Genomic DNA, 19,313 nt, shown 5'->3' on the forward strand with positions numbered 1-19,313 from the left:
AGTGAGCAGCTGGGAAGGTCAGTTTGAAAGTAAATTTAATTTCCTTTTGTTTTTCGGCGGAGGCCAGGGGGCTGCTGGGTAAGTAAAACACTATATATTTGGGCGGTTTAAAATAACTTTCCTTTCATTGCAGCAGCTTTTTCGGGAGCAGAGAGTGATCGAGTGAGCAGCTGGGAAGGTCAGTTTGAAAATAAATTTAATTTCCTTTTGTTTTTCGGCGGAGGCCAGGGGGCTGCTGGGTAAGTAAAACACTATATATTTGGGCGGTTTAAAATAACTTTCCTTTCATTGCAGCAGCTTTTTCGGGAGCAGAGAGTGATCGAGTGAGCAGCTGGGAAGGTCAGTTTGAAAGTAAATTTAATTTCCTTTTGTTTTTCGGCGGAGGCCAGGGGGCTGCTGGGTAAGTAAAACATTATATATTTGGGCGGTTTAAAATAACTTTCCTTTTATTGCAGCAGCTTTTTCGGGAGCAGAGAGTGATCGAGTGAGCAGCTGGGAAGGTCAGTTTGAAAGTAAATTTAATTTCCTTTTGTTTTTCGGCAGAGGCCAGGGGGCTGCTGGGTAAGTAAAACACTATATATTTGGGCGGTTTAAAATAACTTTCCTTTCATTGCAGCAGCTTTTTCGGGAGCAGAGAGTGATCGAGTGAGCAGCTGGGAAGGTCAGTTTGAAAGTAAATTTAATTTCCTTTTGTTTTTCGGCGGAGGCCAGGGGGCTACTGGGTAAGTAAAACACTATATATTTGGGCGGTTTAAAATAACTTTCCTTTCACTGCAGCAGCTTTTTCGGGAGCAGAGAGTGATCGAGTGAGCAGCTGGGAAGGTCAGTTTGAAAGTAAATTTAATTTCCTTTTGTTTTTCGGCAGAGGCCAGGGGGCTGCTGGGTAAGTAAAACACTATATATTTGGGCGGTTTAAAATAACTTTCCTTTCATTGCAGCAGCTTTTTCGGGAGCAGAGAGTGATCGAGTGAGCAGCTGGGAAGGTCAGTTTGAAAGTAAATTTAATTTCCTTTTGTTTTTTGGCGGACGCCAGGGGGCTGCTGGGTAAGTAAAACACTATATATTTGGGCGGTTTAAAATAACTTTCCTTTCATTGCAGCAGCTTTTTCGGGAGCAGAGAGTGATCGAGTGAGCAGCTGGGAAGGTCAGTTTGAAAGTAAATTTAATTTCCTTTTGTTTTTCGGCGGAGGCCAGGGGGCTGCTGGGTAAGTAAAACATTATATATTTGGGCGGTTTAAAATAACTTTCCTTTCATTGCAGCAGCTTTTTCGGGAGCAGAGAGTGATCGAGTGAGCAGCTGGGAAGGTCAGTTTGAAAGTAAATTTAATTTCCTTTTGTTTTTCGGCGGAGGCCAGGGGGCTGCTGGGTAAGTAAAACACTATATATTTGGGCGGTTTAAAATAACTTTCCTTTCATTGCAGCAGCTTTTTCGGGAGCAGAGAGTGATCGAGTGAGCAGCTGGGAAGGTCAGTTTGAAAGTAAATTTTATTTCCTTTTGTTTTTCGGCGGAGGCCAGGGGGCTGCTGGGTAAGTAAAACACTATATATTTGGGCGGTTTAAAATAACTTTCCTTTCATTGCAGCAGCTTTTTCGGGAGCAGAGAGTGATCGAGTGAGCAGCTGGGAAGGTCAGTTTTGAAAGTAAATTTAATTTCCTTTTGTTTTTCGGCGGAGGCCAGGGGGCTGCTGGGTAAGTAAAACACTATATATTTGGGCGGTTTAAAATAACTTTCCTTTCATTGCAGCAGCTTTTTCGGGAGCAGAGAGTGATCGAGTGAGCAGCTGGGAAGGTCAGTTTGAAAGTAAATTTAATTTCCTTTTGTTTTTCAGCGGAGGCCAGGGGGCTGCTGGGTAAGTAAAACACTATATATTTGGGTGGTTTAAAATAACTTTCCTTTCATTGCAGCAGCTTTTTCGGGAGCAGAGAGTGATCGAGTGAGCAGCTGGGAAGGTCAGTTTTGAAAGTAAATTTAATTTCCTTTTGTTTTTCGGCGGAGGCCAGGGGGCTGCTGGGTAAGTAAAACACTATATATTTGGGCGGTTTAAAATAACTTTCCTTTCATTGCAGCAGCTTTTTCGGGAGCAGAGAGTGATCGAGTGAGCAGCTGGGAAGGTCAGTTTGAAAGTAAATTTAATTTCCTTTTGTTTTTCGGCGGAGGCCAGGGGGCTGCTGGGTAAGTAAAACACTATATATTTGGGCGGTTTAAAATAACTTTCCTTTCATTGCAGCAGCTTTTTCGGGAGCAGAGAGTGATCGAGTGAGCAGCTGGGAAGGTCAGTTTGAAAGTAAATTTAATTTCCTTTTGTTTTTCGGCGGAGGCCAGGGGGCTGCTGGGTAAGTAAAACACTATATATTTGGGCGGTTTCTGAACCCGAGACACCACACTTGTCGTGTCTCCCACCCGCCCTCCTCCTCTAACCAAAAAAAAAGGACTCGGTGGGGTGTTTATAAGGTAAGGCTTTTTCGATTTCTCTGGTTTTATTGTGATTGGTAAAAACTTTTCGTTCCTTTTTCATTTAACTAAGTTAAGCTTAAGATTAAAAATGGCAGGAGATCTCAGACCCGTGTCATGCTCCTCTTGCTCAATGTGGGAGCTCAGGGACACGGCTGATGTCCCTGACTCCTTCACGTGCAGGAAGTGTGTCCAACTGCAGCTCTTGTTAGACCGCATGACGGCTCTCGAGCTGCGGATGGACTCACTTTGGAGCATGCGCGATGCTGAGGAGGTCGTGGATAGCACGTTTAGTGAATTGGTCACACCGCAGATTAGGATTGCTGAGGGAGAAAGGGAATGGGTGACCAAAAGGCAGAGAAAGAGCAGGAAGGCAGCGCAGGAGTCCCCTGCGGTCATCTCCCTCCAAAACAAGTATACCGTTTTGGATACTGTTGAGGGAGATGGCTCACCAGGGGAAGGCAGCAGTAGCCAGGTCCATGGCACCGTGGCTGGCTCTGCTGTTCAGAAGGGCTGGAAAAAGAGTGGAAGGGCTATAGTCGTAGGGGATTCGATTGTAAGGGGAGTAGATAGGCGGTTCTGTGGTCGAAAACGAGGCTCCCGAATGGTATGTTGCCTCCCAGGTGCACGGGTCAGGGATGTCTCAGATCGGCTGCAGAACATTCTAAAGGGGGAGGGTGAACAGCCAGTTGTCATTGTGCACATAGACACTAATGATATAGGTAAAAAACGGGATGAGGTCCTACAAGCAGAGTTTAGGGAGTTAGGAGCCAAGTTAAAAAGTAGGACCTCAGAGGTAGTAATCTCAGGATTACTACCAGTGCCACGTGATAGTCAGAGTAAAAATGAAAGAATAGTCAGGATGAATGCGTGGCTTGAGATATGGTGCAGGAAGGAGGGGTTCAGATTTTTGGGACATTGGGACCGGTTCTGGGGGAGGTGGGACTATTACAAATTGGACGGTCTACACCTGGGCCGGACTGGAACCAATGTCCTTGGAGGTGCTTTTGCTAACGCTGTTGGGGAGGGTTTAAACTAATGTGGCAGGGGGATGGGAACCAATTGAGGTCAGTTGACAGTAAGGAGGTAGTAACAAAAGCCTGTAAGGAACTAGATAATGAAGTCAGTGTGACTAAGGGGAAGAACAGGCAGGGAGCAGATGATGAATATAAAGGGACTGGTGGTCTGAGGTGCATTTGTTTTAATGCAAGAAGTGTAGTAGGCAAGGCAGATGAATTTAGGGCTTGGATTAGTACCTGGGAGTATGATGTTATTGCTATTACTGAGACTTGGTTGAGGGAAGGGCATGATTGGCAACTAAATATCCCAGGATATCGATGCTTCAGGCGGGATAGAGAGGGAGGTAAAAGGGGTGGAGGAGTTGCATTACTGGTCAAAGAGGATATCACAGCTGTGCTGAAGGAGGGCACTATGGAGGACTCTAGCAGTGAGGCAATATGGACAGAACTCAGAAATAGGAAGGGTGCGGTAACAATGTTGGGGCTGTACTACAGGCCTCCCAACAGCGAGCGTGAGACAGAGGTACAAATATGTAAACAGACTATGGAAAGATGTAGGAGCAACAGGGTGGTGGTGATAGGAGATTTTAATTTTCCCAACATTGACTGGGATTCGCTTAGTGTTAGAGGTCCAGATGGAGCAGAATTTGTAAGGAGCATCCAGGAAGGTTTTCTAGAGCAGTATGTAAATAGTCCAACTCGGGAAGGGGCCATACTGGACCTGGTGTTGGGGAATGAGCCCGGCCAGGTTGTTGAAGTTTCAGTAGGGGACTACTTTGGGAATAGTGATCACAATTCCGTAAGCTTTAAAATACTCATGGACAAAGATGAGAGTGGTCCTAAAGGAAGAGTGCTAAATTGGGGGAAGGCCAACTATACCAAAATTCGGCAGGAGCTGGGAAATGTAGATTGGGAGCAGCTGTTTGAAGGTAAATCCACATGTGATATGTGGGAGGCTTTTAAAGAGAGGTTGATTAGCGTTCAGGAGAGACATGTTCCTGTGAAAATGAGGGATAGAAATGGCAAGATTAGGAAACCATGGATGACAGGTGAAATTGTGAGACTAGCTAAGAGGAAAAAGGAAGCATACATAAGGTCTCGGAGGCTGATGAAAGACGAAGCTTTGAAAGAATATCGGGAATGTAGGACCAATCTGAAACGAGGAATTAAGAGGGCTAAAAGGGGTCATGAAATATCTTTAGCAAACAGGGTTAAGGAAAATCCCAAAGCCTTTTATTCATATATAAGGAGAAAGAGGGTAACTAGAGAAAGGATTGGCCCACTAAAGGACAAAGGAGGAATGTTATGCTTGGACTCAGAGAAAATGGGTGAGATTCTAAACGAGTACTTTGCATCGGTATTCACCGAGGAGAGGGACATGACGGATGTTGAGGTTAGGGACAGATGTTTGATTACTCTAGGTCAAGTCGGCATAAGGAGGGAGGAAGTGTTGGGTATTCTAAAGGGCATTAAGGTGGACAAGTCCCCAGGTCCGGATGGGATCTATCCCAGGTTACTGAGGGAAGCGAGAGAGGAAATAGCTGGGGCCTTAACAGATATCTTTGCAGCATCCTTAAACACGGGTGAGGTCCCGGAGGACTGGAGAATTGCTAATGTTGTCCCCTTGTTTAAGAAGGGTAGCAGGGATAATCCAGGTAATTATAGACCGGTGAGCCTGACGTCAGTGGTAGGGAAGCTGCTGGAGAAGATACTGAGGGATAGAATCTATTCCCATTTGGAAGAAAATGGGCTCATCAGTGATAGGCAACATGGTTTTGTGCAGGGAAGGTCATGTCTTACCAACTTAATAGAATTCTTTGAGGAAGTGACAAAGTTGATTGATGAGGGAAGGGCTGTCGATGTCATATACATGGACTTCAGTAAGGCGTTTGATAAGGTTCCCCATGGCAGGCTGATGGAGAAAGTGAAGGCGCTTGGGGTCCAAGGTGTACTAGCTAGATGGATAAAGAACTGGCTGGGCAACAGGAGACAGAGAGTAGCAGTAGAGGGGAGTTTCTCAAAATGGAGACGTGTGACCAGTGGTGTTCCACAGGGATCCGTGCTGGGACCACTGTTGTTTGTGATATACATTAATGATTTGGAGGAAAGTATAGGTGGACTGATTAGCAAGTTTGCAGACGACACTAAGATTGGTGGAGTAGCAGATAGTGAAGGGGACTGTCAGAGAATACAGCAGAATATAGATAGATTAGAGAGTTGGGCAGAGAAATGGCAGATGGAGTTCAATCAGGGCAAATGCGAGGTGATGCATTTTGGAAGATCCAATTCAAGAGTGAACTATACAGTAAATGGAAAAGTCCTGGGGAAAATTGATGTCCAGAGAGATTTGGGTGTTCGGGTCCACTGTTCCCTGAAGGTGGCAACGCAGGTAAATAGAGTGGTCAAGAAGGCATACGGCATGCTTTCCTTCATCGGACGGGGCATTGAGTACAAGAGTTGGCAGGTCATGTTACAGTTGTATAGGACTTTGGTTCGGCCACATTTGGAATACTGCGTACAGTTCTGGTCGCCACATTATCAAAAGGATGTGGATGCTTTGGAGAGGGTGCAGAGGAGGTTCACCAGGATGTTGCCTGGTATGGAGGGCGCTAGCTATGAAGAGAGGTTGAGTAGATTAGGATTATTTTCATTAGAAAGACGGAGGTTGAGGGGGGACCTGATTGAGGTGTACAAAATCATGAGAGGTATAGACAGGGTGGACAGCAAGAGGCTTTTTCCCAGAGTGGGGGTTTCAATTACTAGAGGACACGAGTTCAAAGTGAAAGGGGAAATGTTTAGGGGGGATATGCGTGGAAAGTTCTTTACGCAGAGGGTGGTGGGCACCTGGAACGCGTTGCCAGCGGAGGTGGTAGACGCGGGCACGATGGAGTCTTTTAAGATGTATCTAGACAGATACATGAATGGGCAGGAAGAAAAGAGATACAGAACCTTAGAAAATAGGCGACATGTTTAGAGAGAGGATCTGGATCGGCGCAGGCTTGGAGGGCCGAAGGGCCTGTTCCTGTGCTGTAATTATCTTTGTTCTTTGTTCTTTGTTCCTTTCAAACTTTAAGCTTTCTAATAATGAATTTTTGCCAAACTCTGAAAAATATTAATTATCTGAACCAGGAGAGAATGCAGACAGATTGCAAATTACAGATTTTATGATAATGAATTAAAGGTGAGAATTACCATATCCCTTTGCAACCGTCTCAAATATTGGGACGTGTGCTCTTTCTCCAAATTCATCTGGATGGTTGATAAGTGCATCCTTCACTGTCTCATAACCAGTCAGCACCACTACATTTGTGGGTCCCAGCTTGATGCTGAATACTGTGCCATACTTCTCAGATAGCTTCAACAAAAGGAATACATTTCCATGATCAATTAATTCAAATTTTTACACTGCACGTCTTGTGCTGCTTCTTTCAATAATATATCGTGACATGTTTATCTATACAATTAAACTATCAGATATCCGAAATACAGCAGAACAGTTCAATATTTATTTCAGTCCAAATATTTGATAACAGCTACTGGATCTCTTGTGGTGTTGCCCATGTGTTTTCTAGGGTCTGGTCTATGATTGTGTTGTGCTATTAACCTGTTTGTCCTTTCAGGCCACTGATACTGTCCTCTCTGTGACCAAATGGTCTAAACGGTCAAGTGGTCGTAACTATAGCTGTTTGTAAACTCCTGAGATTAATCACTGGGCTAAGCTCTGGCTCCAGATCAGAAAGATCCATGAATTGACTGACTTTCTTTCACAGAGAAGACTGTTAGTATATTTAAGAAATGATTTAAATGTTGACCTATTCCAGCATTTCTTTCCATTCGGGAGAAAAATTCATTTGTTCCTGATTTTGGTGACGGGATGAAGGAATTGTCCGATGAGGAGAGATCGAGTAGACTAGGACAATATTTCCTGGAGTTGAGAAGAATAAGAGGTGATCCAATTGAAACATATGAAATTCTAAAGGAGCTTGACAGGATAGATGCTGAGAAAATGTTTCCCCTGGCGGGAGAAACTAGGACAAAGGGACATGGTATCAGAATAAAGGGTCAGCCAATTTGGACTGAGATGAGGAGAATTTTCTTCACTGAAAGGATTGTGAATCTGTGGAATTCTCTTCCTCAGAGAGCTCAATCATTGAGTATATTCAAGACAGAGCTTGATAGATGTTTCGATACTAATGGAATTAAGGGATATGAGGATAGTGTGGGAAGGTGGAGTTGATGTAGAAGATCAGCCATGACCTTTTTGAATGGCAGAGCAGGCTCGAAGATCCAAATGGCTTCCTCCAGCTCCTACTTCACAACCTGCCCGGGCCTGTTGAGGCAGGGAACCGCAGAAACTCCATCCTGCCTCATTACAATGACTCCAGCATGGAACACAGCACAACCCCGCTGGTGATTGGCTGCCCACTCAACACAGAGTCGAATAGTGTGCTAGGCTAGCACATGTTGCATTTAGCGTCCAGCTCTTAAAGGTAGTCTGTCCCTGGTAATGTGTAGTTGCACTGAATTACAAGAGGCTACTGCTGAACACTATTGCTGCACGTCTGACCAAGAGAAAAGGGACACCAGGGCAGAGTGAGGACTCCCAGGTTTACTGATGCAGCACTGGAGGCAGTAGTCATATTAGTAGACGGAAGGAGAGAGGCCATGTTTCCACGGGGTGGGCGCGGGGGATGAGTGTGGTGGCGGTGGCGGGAAAGTGAGGGTGTGGGCAAACCCTCCATAGGCATGGGAGCAGGTGGCAAGGGAGGTCAATGTCCAGAACCTGGCCCCGAGGACTGGCAGCTGTGCTGGAAGAAGTTTCATGACCTCACACTGGTGGTCAAGGTTACTGAATGCATCTTCACATGACATCACCTACCCACCACACCACCAACCTCTCACACTGCTCAATGCACCACACCCCCATCACTCACCCCGAACATCACATATACTCCACCTCACCTTCACACACCTTACAATGATGCCAGCCTCAAACCCACATCTCTCAGCCTCCACATACCGTCAGCTATTCAGCTATGGCACCCAAACATAGTGCAACACTATCACCGGCATTATGCCCTCTCTCTTGCAGGACAAGGTCGCACAGGAGGGAGCAGCTGAGTAATGGCGGGGGACAGAGCTGCCTTCATCCACTGAGCCCAACGGAGGAGATGGTGCTCTGCATCACAGGGCCAGCTGTGCCAGAGCACGAAGCATCTGGCATCACCGACATGATCCAGGATGATGGTAGGTTACTGGCTTATGCCCCTTCGTAACTTCCACCTCATCCTCATCCTGTTATCTGGCATAATGTGCAGATGGTGTGACCGTGGACCTCTTCCTTTCCTCCCCACCCACCTCCTGTTGTGTTACTGGGTTCTTCACACAAACCTGCCACCCACACGCTGATGAATGGTAATAAATAATTTGCATTCTTTTTATTGAAGACTCACAATACTATGTACAAGTTACAGGAGAGCTCTCCAGGCACATCTTACTGGGAATCAACACAACGCCTATTGCTGTGTCACATGCTGTATGACATCACTTCCTGCAGTGATGATGCACACTCACTATTTACGTATTCCATTAAAGCAATATCACTAAACCATCTTCACCCCAAACCTCCCCATCTTACTTTATGCTTTTAGATACTGTTACGACCAGGTGAGAAAGGTGTCTAGGGGTCTCTTTCAGCCTACACCTGGTCTTATTGTCACAGGGTTTAATTTTAACAACACTGTGTTTTGAGCTCCCCCTTGGTGAATCTTTGTTCACCACTTTCCAATTACAAGGCAAGGAAATGAGCACAAACAAGCCTTCTTAGGTTTAAAGAAGAAATGTGAAATTTATTAAAACTTAAACTCTAATTCGGTTAACGCCTACGGATACACGCCACACCCTACACTAGCATACATACGCGATAGGCACATGCAAATAGAGACAGAAAAGAGCGGAAGAAAAAATAAAGTAGAGAGGTTTGAGGCAATATCAGAAGAGTTTCTTGTTACTGTGCTTTGAGCTCACTGTAGTCCTTTTGTAGGTAGTCTTGTTTTTTGTTGGGGCCCAGTATGCTTCTTAAACCTTGTTCACTGTAGGAGACTTTTCTCTCTTGGTGTTCAGGTGTCTTCAATGGGTCTTCAGTTCTGTGAGAAAGAGATGGGAGCAGCCAGGAGAGAGATGTTCACAGTCCAGGAGCAAAGAGCTTTCTGAGTTCAAATTCTCTGTGGCAAGTTCAAAATTCAAAATAATCCAACATTCGGTTAGTCATGTGACTAAACTGGTCTGACCACGTCTGTTTGTGTATTCGGTCACCTTCGTAGTTAAACTGGAATGCTAGCTTCTCCACCTTCAATGTCCAGTAATCAAAAGTCCATTGTGGATTAAATTGCAGCAGGGAGTGGCCCCTTTGTCCTTTCTAAGCACCATTTGTTACTATGCAAATGTATTTCCAGTCAGGGGCTTGGCAACCCCTTGTAATAGGCCTTCTTTTCTTCCCAGCAGCAATTTTTAAAATTTAATGTCCATGTGGCAAAATATCTGTGCCCCATTCTTGGCGGGGGTTGGGTGATCTGCATGACAATACCCAGAAACTGCCACCTGCTCAGTGACAGCAGCCCCAGGAGTAAGACAGAGCAACACCACACCAGTGATGAGGAAGCACCATCACTTGATCTGACAGTCGCAGCCACCAGCTCAGATACTGGCACTGCACCTACCTTAGAGGCTAATATAGAGTCAGGATCTGCATGTGGTGAGTTACCGGGCAGGAGTGGGCTGCAGCCACGACAAGGGAAAGGAAATTCACGTGACAGCTCAGCGGAGGGTGAGACCACACATGAGTTCTGCTACAGGGGACTCACATGAGAACTTCACTGGGACCACATACAGGAGAACGCTGATGAACACGCAAACAAAGCTGCTTCTGGATTAGCAGGCTTGTCAGACAGGCTCCTGTCACTGACAAGGAGCATGGAGGACTCCGGTTCCAATGGCATCATGTAAAGCTTGGTGCCCATTCATTTCACTGTGGAAGTGGTGGTCAGCTCCATGACAACACTGACAGACACAACCATGATGCAGTATCTGGTAGATATTTTCTCAGCTTCCATTGCTGCACAGGCAGAAGCCATCCAACATCTGAGAGCTGCAGTGGAAGCTCAGACAGAGGTCATGAGATCCAAACTTGCTGGCATAGACCAGATGGGCTGAATGGCCTATTTTAAGTCGTTTTCACTGAGATTGAATTTTAAGATTAATAAACTTACACCTTTCTTGTTTAAACCTAAGAAAACCTGTCTGGTTAATTTCTTTACAATTACAATCACAATTAGAGAGCAGTGAGCAAACAAACAAAGAACAAAGATAATTACAGCACAGGAACAGGCCCTTCGGCCCTCCAAGCCTGCGCCGATCCAGATCCTCTCTCTAAACATGTCGCCTATTTTCTAAGGTTCTATATCTCTTTTCTTCCTGCCCATTCATGTATCTGTCTAGATACATCTTAAAAGACTCCATCGTGCCCGCATCTACCACCTCCGCTGGCAATGCGTTCCAGGTGCCCACCACCCTCTGCGTAAAGAACTTTCCACGCATATCCCCCCTAAACTTTTCCCCTTTCACTTTGAACTCGTGTCCTCTAGTAATTGAAACCCCCACTCTGGGAAAAAGCCTCTTGCTATCCACCCTGTCTATACCTCTCATGATTTTGTACACCTCAATCAGGTCCCCCCTCAACCTCCGTCTTTCTAATGAAAATAATCCTAATCTACTCAACCTCTCCTCATAGCTGGCGCCCTCCATACCAGGCAACATCCTGGTGAACCTCCTCTGCACCCTCTCCAAAGCATCCACATCCTTTTGATAATGTGGCGACCAGAACTGTACGCAGTATTCCAAATGTGGCCGAACCAAAGTCCTATACAACTGTAACATGACCTGCCAACTCTTGTACTCAATGCCCCGTCCGATGAAGGAAAGCATGCCGTATGCCTTCTTGACCACTCTATTTACCTGCGTTGCCACCTTCAGGGAACAGTGGACCTGAACACCCAAATCTCTCTGGACATCAATTTTCCCCAGGACTTTTCCATTTACTGTATAGTTCACTCTTGAATTGGATCTTCCAAAATGCATCACCTCGCATTTGCCCTGATTGAACTCCATCTGCCATTTCTCTGCCCAACTCTCCAATCTATCTATATTCTGCTGTATTCTCTGACAGTCCTCTTCACTATCTGCTACTCCACCAATCTTAGTGTCGTCTGCAAACTTGCTAATCAGTCCACCTATACTTTCCTCCAAATCATTAATGTATATCACAAACAACAGTGGTCCCAGCACGGATCCCTGTGGAACACCACTGGTCACACGTCTCCATTTTGAGAAACTCCCCTCTACTGCTACTCTCTGTCTCCTGTTGCCCAGCCAGTTCTTTATCCATCTCGCTAGTACACCTTGGACCCCAAGCGCCTTCACTTTCTCCATCAGCCTGCCATGGGGAACCTTATCAAATGCCTTACTGAAGTCCATGTATATGACATCGACAGCCCTTCCCTCATCAATCAACTTTGTCACTTCCTCAAAGAATTCTATTAAGTTGGTAAGACATGACCTTCCCTGCACAAAACCATGTTGCCTATCACTGATGAGCCCATTTTCTTCCAAATGGGAATAGATCCTATCCCTCAGTATCTTCTCCAGCAGCTTCCCGACCACTGACGTCAGGCTCACTGGTCTATAATTACCTGGATTATCCCTGCTACCCTTCTTAAACAAGGGGACAACATTAGCAATTCTCCAGTCCTCCGGGACCTCACCCGTGTTTAAGGATGCTGCAAAGATATCTTTTAAGGCCCCAGCTATTTCCTCTCTTGCTTCCCTCAGTAACCTGGGATAGATCCCATCCGGACCTGGGGACTTGTCCACCTTAATGCCCTTTAGAATACCCAACACTTCCTCCCTCCTTATGCCGACTTGACCTAGAGTAATCAAACATCTGTTCCTAACCTCAACATCCGTCATGTCCCTCTCCTCGGTGAATACCGATGCAAAGTACTCGTTTAGAATCTCACCCATTTTCTCTGAGTCCAAGCATAACATTCCTCCTTTGTCCTTTAGTGGGCCAATCCTTTCTCTAGTTACCCTCTTTCTCCTTATATATGAATAAAAGGCTTTGGGATTTTCCTTAACCCTGTTTGCTAAAGATATTTCATGACCCCTTTTAGCCCTCTTAATTCCTCGTTTCAGATTGGTCCTACATTCCCGATATTCTTTCAAAGCTTCGTCTTTCATCAGCCGCCTAGACCTTATGTCTGCTTCCTTTTTCCTCTTAGCTGGTCTCACAATTTCACCTGTCATCCATGGTTCCCTAATCTTGCCATTTCTATCCCTCATTTTCACAGGAACATGTCTCTCCTGCACGCTAATCAACCTCTCTTTAAAAGCCTCCCACATATCACATGTGGATTTACCTTCAAACAGCTGCTCCCAATCTACATTTCCCAGCTCCTGCCGAATTTTGGTATAGTTGGCCTTCCCCCAATTTAGCACTCTTCCTTTAGGACCACTCTCGTCTTTGTCCATGAGTATTTTAAAGCTTACGGAATTGTGATCACTATTCCCAAAGTAGTCCCCTACTGAAACTTCAACAACCTGGCCGGGCTCATTCCCCAACACCAGGTCCAGTATGGCCCCTTCCCGAGTTGGACTATTTACATACTGCTCTAGAAAACCCTCCTGGATGCTCCTTACAAATTCTGCTCCATCTGGACCTCTAACACTAAGCGAATCCCAGTCAATGTTGGGAAAATTAAAATCTCCTATCACCACCACCCTGTTGCTCCTACATCTTTCCATAATCTGTTTACATATTTGTACCTCTATCTCACGCTCGCTGTTGGGAGGCCTGTAGTACAGCCCCAACATTGTTACCGCACCCTTCCTATTTCTGAGTTCTGTCCATATTGCCTCACTGCTCGAGTCCTCCATAGTGCCCTCCTTCAGCACAGCTGTGATATCCTCTTTGACCAGTAATGCAACTCCTCCACCCCTTTTACCTCCCTCTCTATCCCGCCTGAAGCATCGATATCCTGGGATATTTAGTTGCCAATCATGCCCTTCCCTCAACCAAGTCTCAGTAATAGCAATAACATCATACTCCCAGGTACTAATCCAAGCCCTAAGTTCATCTGCCTTACCTACTACACTTCTTGCATTAAAACAAATGCACCTCAGACCACCAGTCCCTTTATATTCATCATCTGCTCCCTGCCTGCTCTTCCCCTTAGTCACACTGACTTCATTATCTAGTTCCTTACAGGCTTTTGTTACTACCTCCTTACTGTCAACTGACCTCAATTGGTTCCCATCCCCCTGCCACATTAGTTTAAACCCTCCCCAACAGCGTTAGCAAAAGCACCTCCAAGGACATTGGTTCCAGTCCGGCCCAGGTGTAGACCGTCCAATTTGTAATAGTCCCACCTCCCCCAGAACCGGTCCCAATGTCCCAAAAATCTGAACCCCTCCTTCCTGCACCATCTCTCAAGCCATGCATTTATCCTGACTATTCTTTCATTTTTACTCTGACTATCACGTGGCACTGGTAGTAATCCTGAGATTACTACCTTTGAGGTCCTACTTTTTAACTTGGCTCCTAACTCCCTAAACTCTGCTTGTAGGACCTCATCCCGTTTTTTACCTATATCATTAGTGCCTATGTGCACAATGACAACTGGCTGTTCACCCTCCCCCTTTAGAATGTTCTGCAGCCGATCTGAGACATCCCTGACCCGTGCACCTGGGAGGCAACATACCATTCGGGAGCCTCGTTTTCGACCACAGAACCACCTATCTACTCCCCTTACAATCGAATCCCCTACGACTATAGCCCTTCCACTCTTTTTCCAGCCCTTCTGAACAGCAGAGCCAGCCACGGTGCCATGGACCTGGCTACTGCTGCCTTCCCCTGGTGAGCCATCTCCCTCAACAGTATCCAAAACGGTATACTTGTTTTGGAGGGAGATGACCGCAGGGGACTCCTGCGCTGCCTTCCTGCTCTTTCTCTGCCTTTTGGTCACCCATTCCCTTTCTCCCTCAGCAATCCTAATCTGCGGTGTGACCAATTCACTAAACGTGCTATCCACGACCTCCTCAGCATCGCGCATGCTCCAAAGTGAGTCCATCCGCAGCTCGAGAGCCGTCATGCGGTCGAACAAGAGCTGCAGTTGGACACACTTCCTGCACGTGAAGGACTCACTGAGGGGAAGCTAAAAACACTGTATTAAAATTAAACCCTGTTACGGCCAAACCTGGAAAAAGGATGAGAGGGGAGCCTTAGACTCCTTCCTCACCTGGTCATAACACTTTAAAAACAGCAATGACCTGAATATGTTAAAAAGTCAATGATACCTGTTTCTTTCTCAATCCATTTAACAAAATCCTTGCTCTCTCACATGCACATGTAACGATGTTATTTCAACTACTGGACATTCAATATTGACACAACTTCATTGCCAATGTACTTCTGGGACTTCAATGTACAGCTGCCGCCAAGAATTAATTTTATAAAAATACTTGACAGAATCTAAAGCAGGTTTTCCTATCCAAGCTTCTCCTATCCCAGGAGTACCACATTGCAGCACTAAAGGAGACCTGTGAGTTTTTTTATTCATTTGAGGAATGTGGGCATCACTGGCTAGACCAGCATTTATTGCCCATCCCTAATTGCCCTTGAGAAGGTGGTGGTGAGCTGCCTTCTTGAACCATTGCTGTCCTTGGGGTGTACGTACACCCACAGTGCTGTTAGGAAGGGAGTTCCAGGACTTTGACCCAGTGACAGTGAAGGAATGGTGATATAGTTCCAAGTCAGGATAGTGTGTGACTTGGAGGGGAACTTGCAGATGGTGGTGTTCCCATGCAGCTGCTGCCCTTGTCCTTCCAGGTGATAGAGGTTGTGGTTTGGAAGATGCAGTCGAAGGAGTCTTGGTGAGTTGCTGCAGTTCATCTTGTAGATGTTATACACTACTGCCACTGTGTGTCGGTGGGGAAGAGAGTGAATGTTGAAGGTGGCGAATGGGGTGCCAAACAAGCAGGCTGCTTTGTCCTGGATGATGCCGAGTACAGCATGACTACCTGACCCGAACCCAGCGGGGCCCGACGACATGTGTTGGGTTCAGGTCGGGTCGGATCGCTCCTCCGGGTCGGGTCGCGTCGGGCCGTGTCGGACACACTCTATCACCACCTCCGGTAAGTGGCTCCAATGTTAATGTACTTTTTGAACTAGAAAGGTTGTTTAGTTATTTAAAGCTTGTGCAGATCAGCAACAAAGTGAAAAACGGAAGGTAGGTTAACTGATGGTCAGGTCGGGTCGGGTTTGGCACGGGAAAAAATGAAAAGACTCGGGCCGGGTCAGGCTCGGGTCAGATGTGGTTCTGTCGGGCTGGGGTCGGGTTTCATTTGCAGACCCGAACCAGCCTTTAGTGTCGAGCTTCTTGATTGTTGTTGGAGCTGCCCCCATCCAGGCAAGTGGAGAGTATTCCATCACACTCCTGACTGGTGCCTTGTAGATGGTGGACACGCATTGGGGAGACAGGTGAAGAGTCACTCACCACAGAATTCCCAGCCCCTGACCTGCTCTTGTAGCCACAGTGTTTATGTGGCTGGTCCAGTTTAGTTTCTGGTCAATGGTAACCACAAAGATGTTGATAGTGGGGGATTCAGAGATGGCAATACCATTGAACAGCAAGGGGAGATGGTTACATTCTCTCTTGTTTGAAATGGTCATTGTCTGGCACTTGTGTGGCATAAATGTGACTTGCCACTTCTTAACCCAAGCCTGGATGTTGTCCAGGTCTTCTTGCACCTCGACATGGACTGCTTCAGTATCTGAGGAGTCATGAATGGTGCTGAACATCATGCAATCATCAGTGAACATCCCCATTTCTGACTATATGATTGAAGGCAGATCATTGATGAAGCAGCTGAAGATTAGGACGCTACCCTGAGGAACTCCTGCAGTGATATCCTGGGACAGAGAGGATTAACCTCCAACAACCACAACCATCTTGCTTTGTGTTAGGTATGACTGCAAAGCGTGGAGTGTTTTTCCCCGCTTCCCATTGACCCCAGGTTTGCTAGGGATCCTTGATACCATACTCGGTCAAATTCTGCCTTGATGTCAAGGGCAGTCACTCTCACTTCACCTCTGGAGTTCAGCTCTTTTGTCCATATTTGGACCAAGGCTGTATTGAGGTCAGGAGCTGAGTGACCCTGGCGGAACCCAAACTGAGTGTCACCGAACAGGGTATTGATGAGCAAGTGCTGCTTGATCGCACTGACGACACCTTCCATCACTTAGCTGATGATCAGGAGTAGACTGATAGGGCGGTAATTGGCTGTTTTTTGTGTACAGGACATAACTGGGCAATTTTCCACACTGCCACCTAGATGCTGGTGTTGTAGCTGTACTGCAACAGCTTGGCTAGGGGTGCGGCTAGTTCTGGAGCACAAATCTTCAGTACTGTTGCCGGGGCCCACAGCCTTTTCTGCATCCAATGCCTTCAGCCGTTTCTTGTTATGATGTGGAGTGATGTCAAGGGCACTCACTCTCACTTCACCTCTGGAGTTCAGCTCTTTTGTCCTTGAGTGAGCAATGTTACCAAAATGGTGACTGTATAATTATAGGCATATCTGCATTAAGCACTGCAATTGATGTAGACCCTCAAACTGGACCTGGAGGAGTCTGTGTTTCATCACTCCATGGAGAGTGTGTGAGGTTGCAGCCTCTCTTTCACTACTTGAGGGGGCTGCTCCTCAATGTTTGGCTGCACTTCAGTCCCAAACTCCTGATCTCTGGCCACCCGTTGCAGAGGGAAGCAGTGGGATTGAAGCACCTCCTTGTGGGACTGTTCCTGGGCCAAAGTGGCCATCCACAGGTCCAGGCAACGGGTGGGTGTTTGGTCTGAATCTCTTCCGTGGTTATGCTCTCCCCGGGTGTCCCCGGAGATGGGGCAAGCGGTGTCCGCTTGTACACTTGAGGCCGTCCGTGACCTGTAGGGACTGGAGTGCATCATCACCATGCCACCCATGAAATTTTATGTTTCTTTTCAGCTTTTGTTTTTTGTTCCAGTTTATTAGTGGTGCCCCTTTAAGAAGGGCAGGCACTTATAACATTTGTGTTTACTACGGGCATCATGCCCATTTGGAAAACTGGCAAACTGGTTTAGAGTGGTAGGAATTCAGGGGAACAACAGTTCCTTCACCTGCCCAACATTATGTCAATTTACCAGATCAGCTTTTGGGGAGGAATATCCTGGACTGTGTTTTATTTTCAGTGGCGACAACAACTTGCATTTATATAGTGCCTTTAGCAGAGAAATAAACTTCCCAAGGCCCTTGATAGAGGTGGCAAACAGCAAAATAGTCTCCAATTTGCTGTACGAGTCTCATTCCCTCTTACCTCCCTCAAAGATATGTGTAGCTTCTTCAGATCCAATATGTGCAGGTTGCCAATCACTGGAAGCGGAGACGGTCCCGGAGGAAAGTTGATGATTCCACGAGATTTAGACCCAGTGTTAAAATACACCAGAAGGATAATGGTCAGAACAGCAAGCAGCACCACCGTGACAGCATCCAAAGAGAAAACACTTGTCATCGACATCCTGGGATCCAAACTGGCCCAGTCTGTGTTGGAAACAGTTGTTGCAGTTTATGTTGCAGTTCAGCACCTTTCCGAATGAGCTCCACACCCTCGAAGCAGAAGCTCACACAGGTCAGTGGGTTTATGCTGTTAATCTCTGGTTAACTGGACTTTGTCTGGTTGTGCAACAACTGGCAGAAAATTGTCACTTCTCCAAGCCGACAAGAAGGCGGGATACAAAAACTCAGCCTCTCTTTTCTGACACGGAAGCAATACTTTTGTAAACGGGATTTGCTCCATTCGGGAATCACTCGGGAAAAGTTGCTGTTTGTTGTTACTGCGTTGCTGAGAAACAAAACCTAAACTGAGTTATATAAAATGATTACACCTTTTCATTCCCACAAGAAAAGACAATAACTCTTGATAGTCTGCCAAATCCAGAAATGATCTGAACTTCGCAAATCATTTTTTTAATTTAGCATTCTGGAAAAGATAGTTAAATCAGTGCACACTGTTGAACATTTTGTCTTCGAACTCTGTGGGTTGAGGGTAAACTTTGGTCAGGACAGCAGGAATACCCCCCTGATCTTCTCCAACTATTACCCTGGGATCTTTTACACCCACCTGAGATGACAAACAGAGCCCTGGTTTAAATGTGGCGTCCAAGTGACAGCAAAGGTGAAATTACAGAATTCCAGTGTTCAGTTCCATTCCCCAAATGCTGAGATAATGGAACAGTCCATGTTGATTTCACAGCACGCTGACAGCGAATACAGGGGCAAGAAAGCTCAGCTTTTGCGCTGTGCCCTCACTATTACTTTTCACATTTCTACAGCTTCTCTCCGATCGTGTGAGCTTTTCTTGTTTTTAGCAATCTGAAACACTGTTAAAGAGGATAATTTCAGGGCCTTTTCCGGAACCGTGGTCATATTCGTCATTTGAGTTTTCTGATTACTTTTTTGTTTGCTTAAAGAAGTCTTTCAAATTTATCTTTACATTCCAGATGCCTTTTAGTGAGGTGTCGCTTTTAGTTTTGCAGATTTCATTGCATCGTTGGATAAAATTTGTAAGCACACGTTACATCACAATCTTCAATCACTGAGTTCCAAGTTCTCTGTCATTCCTCATACTTCCTATTCTTCCTCTTGTTTCTTCCTGTCATTGACAGCATGAGGTCATTTCAAATACTTCTTCATTCTAAAGT

The 19,313-nt window shown here is 46.0% G+C and overlaps 1 protein-coding gene across 1 annotated transcript in view; it reads right to left on the reverse strand.

Annotated features, from left to right (window-relative positions):
• LOC137383623 (uncharacterized) overlaps positions 1-18,267 on the reverse strand; it is a 78,828-nt gene extending 60,561 nt beyond the window's left edge. The window contains 2 exon segments of the mRNA XM_068056777.1: positions 6,664-6,826; positions 17,930-18,267. Of these exon segments, the coding sequence (XP_067912878.1) occupies positions 6,664-6,826; positions 17,930-18,130 (364 nt within the window). The 5' untranslated portion in view covers positions 18,131-18,267.
• Between the last annotated feature and the right edge of the window lie 1,046 nt (positions 18,268-19,313).

The sequence above is a fragment of the Heterodontus francisci genome, chromosome 24, assembly GCF_036365525.1.
Source record: "Heterodontus francisci isolate sHetFra1 chromosome 24, sHetFra1.hap1, whole genome shotgun sequence".
Taxonomy (NCBI): domain Eukaryota; kingdom Metazoa; phylum Chordata; class Chondrichthyes; order Heterodontiformes; family Heterodontidae; genus Heterodontus; species Heterodontus francisci.